Source organism: Oncorhynchus clarkii, chromosome 32 (genome assembly GCF_045791955.1).
Source record: "Oncorhynchus clarkii lewisi isolate Uvic-CL-2024 chromosome 32, UVic_Ocla_1.0, whole genome shotgun sequence".
NCBI classification, from domain to species: domain Eukaryota; kingdom Metazoa; phylum Chordata; class Actinopteri; order Salmoniformes; family Salmonidae; genus Oncorhynchus; species Oncorhynchus clarkii.
In genome coordinates, this window is record NC_092178.1 from 8677502 (window position 1) to 8685266 (window position 7765).

Here is a 7765-nt window from a genome sequence, read left to right on the forward strand (position 1 = left end):
GCATTCCGAACTGAAACATTATCCAACCACGCGAATAAGAAATCCCTCACACGCGCGTGCGCATTTACAGACCGGAAAGCGTAATTGCGTCGAGCGGAAACTGGTACGTCCTTTCTGAAGCGGACTGCCATCATGGTGAGTTCGCAATGATTCTTGTGGAGTTTGAAAAAATGATTAAATAAAAATATTCCTTATTGTTAAGCACCCTCAACTGATTTGTAAATACATAGTGTATCGTTATGTTCGCTTTATTAGCGTTTAAAGTTTTGAAGAAAATAGTTTCGATGGGTTTTGGACATAATAAAAATGTCGGCTGTTCCGCATGCTACAACGTGGTGAAGAACAGGCCGATAATCAGTAGACTAGCGTTAGTCAACTATCGAGTTCAGGCAGCGCCAGCATCAAACTAATTGGAAGAGCGAACTCAGAGAAGTTTCTGTATTTGTTTTCTTAGTTTTTTTTTTTTTGTCGTTCCACGGCCATATGTAAACTAGCTAACGGTAGTTGCGTTATCTGCTAGCGTGCTAGGCTTAGGGATAAGTTACTAGTACCACTCCGGTACAGCTTGTTAGCGTCTATACACTTCTCGGTATTGGTGTTTTCCCACAAACTAATAGCCATGTCCCAAATGTAAATCACAATTTGGAAAACGTGTAGCTAGCTAACCACGATAACCCATCTACGTTTTTGACAGTGTCGAGAGGGTTATAAGAAAGTAGTTAGCTAGTGACCCCACGTCTACCGAAGTGTTTTGTCCGTCAGTAGGCTGGACAACAGAGTCAAAATTCACCCAAAGCGTAAAAAAAAGTCAGGACGTGGCTAAGCTGGAACACTAGCGCGAGCCCATAGCAAATGGATGGTGTCGAATGTTCACAGAGCCTGTTTTGACTGGAGTGACGCTTATAATTCAATTTCACCTAAATGTCACCAACATGTATCCCCCTCCTTTTTATTTTATTTGACCACTACAATCTTAGGACCAAACTGAAAAGTAACTAGTGTAGAAAGTAAACATCCGCACATCTGTGGTGCCAGGTGTGCATAACGAGGAAGTAGGGTAAAACATGTTTGCAACTTTTGGTTATTTCTGATCTAGCGATCGATGACAGCTGAGCACGCTGCCCAACCTTGTGTAATTACAAAGAGGAGATTATCCTGATTTTTAAAATGGTGTCCGGCTAGAAAAAAATATATATACACGATATATTTGGCGAAATATACCAGCATGCCTCTCCAAAACAGTGGGGGAGCTTAGCGTTCCAAGGCTAAAGGGTATTTCGGGGCTGGCGTTGGATGAGTACTGAGTAAACTGCCCAGCCTTACATAATTAGAGAGAGATTATCAAATTTAAAAAATGGTGTCCAATTGAAGAAAACATTTACACATTGCGAGATATTTGGCAAAATAGAAATACATACCTATATTTCCCTGTAGTAAACAATTGGGACGACTACCACATTTCCATGAGTGATTTGTTAACATTTTAACTACAAGCAATGTGGGCAGATCTCATTGCCAACAATAGCAAAGCAGGCATTGTAACGTAGAATAAACAGGGAAATAGAACATTCAGAAGGTGAGTTGGTGCTCATTAGAACTAATGGGAGCTGGCAGGGTGAAAAAATGCCCCGAAATAAGGCCTTCTTTTTCGTGATTCAATTAAGCAACTGGGACATATGGTCATATTATGAAACTGGGTTCCACAGCAACAAAAAAAAAGCATTGTTAAAAGTGTCCAGGCTATCATAATTATCTTTTCTGGATCTTTGCCTACCTTTGCTAGTTAACAACACTTATTTGTTGCAGGTGTTCAAGCGCTACGTTGAGATTGGCCGCGTTGCTTACATCTCTTTCGGGCCCCACGCAGGCAGCCTGGTGGCCATCGTTGATGTCATCGACCAAAACAGAGTAAGCATAGCATTGAAGATATCCTGACTTTATGCCAGAGGTCTCCAACTCTCTTCCTTTTAAGTTACTGGTTGTTCAGGCTTGTTCCAACACTGCAGTAACATATCAGATTCACATGATCAACTAGTCAAGTCTTCTTTCTGGCCTGGAATTGGTTGACTGTTGTTGCTGCAGGGCTGGAGCATGAGCCCGGCTCCAAACCAGTACCTAAAACACCTAGTCTGGTAGCGGTTGTTTGTCTGTCTTTTATCCACCAACACTTTCCCAGAGTCCTGCTTCAAAGTGTCCGATGAGTTAACCAAAAACTCCCCACGGTGTGAGTGGTAGAGCCATGTTGTTGGCGTAAGCTAACACATTTTAAGAACGGTTCAACTCAGCATAGACATGTTTTAATTAAACTGGCTGTGGTGTGTTTGTCTCAGGCATTGGTGGATGGTCCCTGCACAGGGGTGAAGAGACAGTCAATGCCTTTCAAGTGCATGCAGCTCACTGACTACGTCATCAAAGTTCCACACAGGTGAGTGAGAGAACCTTGAGAGTTGTATTTACTAGGAACCAAGCAGAAGCAAACTGAATGAAACAGGGAAGGTACCTACTGAACTCTGTCCAATATAAACTTATTTGCTTTGCAAGATGTTTCGCTACGGGTTGCACATTAATATTTTCCCGTCCTCAAGACCTTGATTGGTTCAGTCAGTTTTATTGCAGCTGAGCGGGTTCCAAAAACACATCCTCTCGCGCACACACACACGCTTCAATTAATTGAGTTAGGCTTTTGTTTTCCCTGTGGTGGATTTTGAGTCGATAGTTACAGACCTACTGCAATAGCCTCACAGAACACAATACCTTTGGTTCTTCTCTGCCCATTTCGATCCTCTGAGCCATAACCCTTTCTGTGTTGCAGCGCTCGTCAGAAGTTTGTGAGACGCGCCTGGGAAAAGGCCCAAGTCACTGAGAAGTGGGCAGAAAGCAACTGGGCCAAGAAGATCGAAGCCAGGCAAAAGGTACAGTGTGTTTTTAGATTACTTTTAAGCTGCTAATCAATAAGCAACTCTGTATGGGGTCTACATGTTTCTGACAGTCTCTGGACTAGTCCTTCTGTCTCCTTAATAGCCCTGGAGCTGTGTTTTTCTAAATGGGGGGGTGGTGGTGGTCTGCTTGTGGCTAAGGGTTGTGGCTAAACATTTTGTCAAATTGGACATATGATAGTTCAATAGGCTTTAGGTGAATCACTGCCCACAAACATTTTTGTCTTGCTTATGCTACTGCAATGTTTCTGCAACTCCAGGGTGGTATTCACAAAGAACCAAATGTGCTAAAAAGGGGGAAGGACCTACCTGAATCTGTCCAATAAGCCAATATTTTGATGTAAACTGTTGTGTAACTGTTGTGTGTCTCTGCAGAGGGCCCAGATGTCCGACTTTGATCGCTTTAAGGTGATGAAAGCCAAAAAGATGGTGAGTGGAGAAAACGCTCAGATTATTCATTATTATATTGAATATTTTGGGTTTCACATTACATGTAAGACGACATATGTTTTATTTGAATCCCCAAACACATGAAGGGTTTTAATGTATGTGACAATACAACCTAACGGGGCAAAGGAAATTATTATTTGCATATAGTGGTAAGTGATAAAATACATTTCCTGAATGATTTGACTGGTCACTGATTTGCTGTTTGTGTCCACAGAGGAACAAGGTCATCAAGCATGAGGTGAAAAGGCTGCAGAAAGAGGCAGCGAAGAAGGCGTGATCTGTCATTAATAAATCCTCTGGTTGAATTGTTCTCCTTTCTCTGGTCTTTACTACTGCTGCACACCTGTCAATCACAGCATAGGGCTAGCTATCGCTTCGATCACACAGACAGCATCCTTGCGTAAAATAATACGCAGCAGTCATCGGGATACAAATGCATCAAAAGTTCAACATTCACCTTCTGCTACCATTTCTGTCAAGCCCGTCTACACATACAGTCTGATGCATACGTTCCATAAATCCCAACACCACAAAGAACGTATTGCAACACATTTCTAGATCACACTTAGAAACGTTGCAACTTAAAAAAAATAACTAAACCAGGTGTGCCTATATCATTACACACAGCGACGAGGAACATTAGAGCAGCGGGTAGCCGTCCGATCCCACCCGACTTTATAATCGAATGTCATTTTGAATTTTTAGTCTACATGTTGAATCGCTACTGTTCGTTGCAACCCAGAAGGTGAATGCTACGTCTGCTGCTTTGAGACGTGTAAATTTTGCGGTGTCTGTTGAAGGCACAACCAACTCGTGTTTCTCAAGGTGAAATGTTACAGAATATAAAACAAAACATGATGAGAGCAAGTGAATGAAATCAAATTTGATTTGTCACATGCGCCGAATACAACACGCTTAACACCTTACAGTGAAATGCTTACTTACGAGCCCCTAACCAACAATGCCTTTTCGAAAAATACAGATGAGATTTAAGGTAACAAGTGACAGTTAAAGAGCAGCAGTGAAGAGACTATACAGGGGGGGTACCGGTACAGCGTCAATATGCGGGGGGCACCGGTTAGTTGAGGTAGTATGTACCACTGATATTATGATTGTATAATCTGCATTGCAGACCAGCAGTTTGTTCTCCTGAAACGCCTTGACAACTAGTGCAGGTCACAATCTAACTGGCTGGGGGAGATGTAAGAGCCGACTCTTTTTAAAAAAAATGTTTTTAAAGGGCTCACTTGAATAACAACACATTAACAAATCACTACTTGTATATGGTCACAACGGGTACATGTTCAGTTTTAAGTAATTAAATTGAGCGCATCCGTTTAAAATGGTAACTGGTATCAGATAATGGAATATGACGCCTGTTATGTTTGTTCCTTATATAATGACAAACCGGGGCGTAGGTTTAACTACTTTTAATGAACATATACTTCAGCTAGAAAACTCAATGTTTAGCCATGCAAGGCGTTCTTTAACCATCCGCATAGCCTGCGGATAACGTAGTCTAAATGTTATTAACGCAATACACAACGCAATTGCTATGCTATTCTCCTTTAATGCAGTAGGTGGTGGTGAAAGATTGAGAAACTGGCAAATAAACTCAAATGTGCTTTTTTGTTGTTGTGGGGGATGCTTTTCTAAAGCCTAGTTCATATTGACAGTTAAGTGACTCAAACTTTTATTTTTTTATGATTCAAATCAGTGTTTCTTTCCTGCAGTCTGAACAACTATAAAAGCACATGGAATCAGATATTTCGCGCACACCCGTCGTTTCTAGGTCAACTCTCGTTCGTAGCCATGTCAGTAGTGGATGACTGCTTTCTGAATAAACGCATCTGATTTTGGCCACTTGAAACGGATTTGAGCATAAGTGCTTGTTGTGTGAACAAGGCTTTTAGTGATCGAATAATGTGTGAACAGCAAAGGAGGGGTAGATGCGCCTCATCAAACGTTTGATAAATATACTAGATTTGTGTTCGCAATTCTAAATGAATGCGCTATGGGGGTAATATATCGTCAGTATCACTTCCTTACTGTGTGTGGCTGATTCAAGTCTGTTTGTGTCACCTTCAACACCCTCCACCCTCAACAGGCATGTCTAGATGAGAAGAGTGGTGTTGTCGGGTTGGTGTTGCGTGGGGGAGGGAATGTAGGTTGTTATTGTGTTCGGGCGCTTCACTCTCACACTGTGGTCAGGGTGAGAGAGAGGGGATGGGGGGGGCCAAAAATAGCACAATCTGAGATACAGCCAGACTCAGGATAATAAGAGATGGGAGTGAGAACAACTCTGTTTCTATCTAACAGAAGATGAGATTGGGCGCTTTATGACACTCAATGGAGGGATCCGTTGGCATTGTCTCGCTACAATGTTAAACATCTGCGGTACACCCAGTGTCTTCAAATGCCCCGTTTTTAATGTCGAAATTTATGGTAGAAAAACCAATTGACTTTGGATGTATTCATTAGGGATGGGCGTTTGGACTGTTCTAATACTCCCGTTCTTTATTTTATGTCGAGTACTTGACTTGGGGAAAGAAAGTGCTTATTTATCTATATGCCAACAGATAGCAACAATGCTTTATTATAACCATTACAGATAACAAATCCTAATTGCTAATTTGCCCCATAAACACTGTAAAAAAAAAAGCATTAGGAACACCTGCTCTTTCCGTGTCATAGACTGACTAGGTGACAGCTATGGATTGTGTATGTGTGCCATTCGGAGGGTGAATGGGCAAAGACAAAATATTTAAGTGCCCTTTGAACGGGTATGGTAGTAGGTGTAACGGATGTGAAACGGCTAGCTTAGTTAGCAGTGTGCGCTAAATAGCGTTTCAATCGGTGACGTCACTTGCTCTGAGACCTTGAAGTAGTGGTTCCCCTTGCTCTGCTGCTTTCGTGGGTGACTGTTCTTGATGTGTGCAGAGGGTCCCTGGTTCGCGCCCGGGTATGGGCGAGGGGACGGTCTAAACTTATACTGTTCCCCTTGTTACATTGCAAGGGGAACTACTACTTCAAGGTCTCAGAGCAAGTGACGTCACCGATTGAAACGCTATTTAGCGCACACCGCTAACTAAGCTAGCCGTTTCACATCCGTTACATAGGCAGGGGCAACTTTGATTTTAGAAGTGGGGGGGCGTAACTTTTAATTGTATTTTTATATCCAGTGATAAACACTCCACACAGCCTACCTGACCGCACGGAGGCGTCCACATCGTCCTAAAACAAACCATTGCCTCGTTTAGAATCACATTCCAATTATAAAACTGTGGGGGGACAAAAATGCAATTTCAGAATGTGGGGGGTGTCCCCAGTGAAAGTTGCGCTCCTGGTAGTGGGTGCCAAGAGCACCGGTTTGTGTCAAGAAATGGAACGCTGCTGGGTTTTTTCAAACTCAACCGTTTCCCGTGTTTATCAAGAATAGTCCACCACCCAAAGGACATCCAGCCAACTTGACACAACTGTGGGATGCATTGGAGTCAAATGGGCCAGTATCCCTGTGGGAAAACTTTCGACACGTTGCTGAGTCCATGCTCTGACGAATTGAGGCTGTTCTGAATGCGAGAGGGGGTGCAATTCAATATTAGAAAGGTGATCCTAATATTTTGTACCCTCAGTCAATAAAAAAGCAACTGTCATTTAAGATTAATTTATTGAATCTGTAATATCAACTGGTTATATATCGTGGAACAAATCAAATCTAACTTCATTTGTCACAACCATCGAATAAAACAGGTGTAGACCTTACCGTAAAATGCTTACACACAAGCCCTTAACCAACAGTGCAGTTCAAGAAGAGTTAAGAAAATATTTAACAAATAAACTAAAGTAAAAATAGTAATAAAAATAACAAAATAACATAACAATAACGAGGCTATATACAGTGTGTACCGTTACTGAGTCAATGTGCAGGGAAACAGGTTAATTGAGGTAATTTGTACATGTAGGTAGGGGTGAAGTGACTATGCATAGATAATAAACAGAGAGTAGCAGCAGTGTACAAAACAAATGGGGGGGGGGGGGGGGGGGTCAATTTAATAGTCCGGTGGACATTTGACTAATTGTTCAGCAGTCTTATGGCTTGGGGGGTAGAAGCTGTTAAGGAGCTTTTTGGGCCTAGACTTGGTGCTCCGGTACCACTTGCCGTGCGGTTGCTGAGAAAATAGTCTATGACTTGGGTGACTGGAGTCTGACAATTTTATGGGCTTTCCCCTGACACCGCCTATTATAAAGGTCCTGGATGGCAGGAAGCTTGGCCCCAGCGATGTACTGGGCCGTCCGCACTACCCTTTGTAGCGCCTTACGGTCAGATGCCGAGCAGTTCCCATACCAGGCGGTGATGCAACTGTTCAGGATGCTCTTGA

General features: G+C 42.5%; 1 protein-coding gene across 1 annotated transcript; it reads left to right on the forward strand.

Annotated features, from left to right (window-relative positions):
- Positions 1–59: 59 nt before the first annotated feature.
- On the forward strand, positions 60–3696 carry LOC139391798 (large ribosomal subunit protein eL14-like). Its single transcript, XM_071139351.1, has 6 exons — positions 60–135; positions 1807–1908; positions 2331–2425; positions 2813–2912; positions 3312–3365; positions 3601–3696. Exons 1-6 carry the CDS (start codon positions 133–135, stop codon positions 3661–3663), a joined length of 417 nt encoding a protein of 138 aa, XP_070995452.1. The 5' UTR covers positions 60–132; the 3' UTR covers positions 3664–3696.
- The last annotated feature ends 4069 nt before the right edge of the window (positions 3697–7765 follow it).

What these genes read in the sequence shown, in the direction of transcription:
- LOC139391798 (XM_071139351.1), top strand. An exon ending in GTCATCAAAGTTCCACACAG is followed by an intron (nt 2,426 to 2,812) that starts GTGAGTGAGAGA and finishes TCTGTGTTGCAG; the next exon opens with CGCTCGTCAGAAGTTTGTGA. An exon ending in AGATCGAAGCCAGGCAAAAG is followed by an intron (nt 2,913 to 3,311) that starts GTACAGTGTGTT and finishes GTGTCTCTGCAG; the next exon opens with AGGGCCCAGATGTCCGACTT.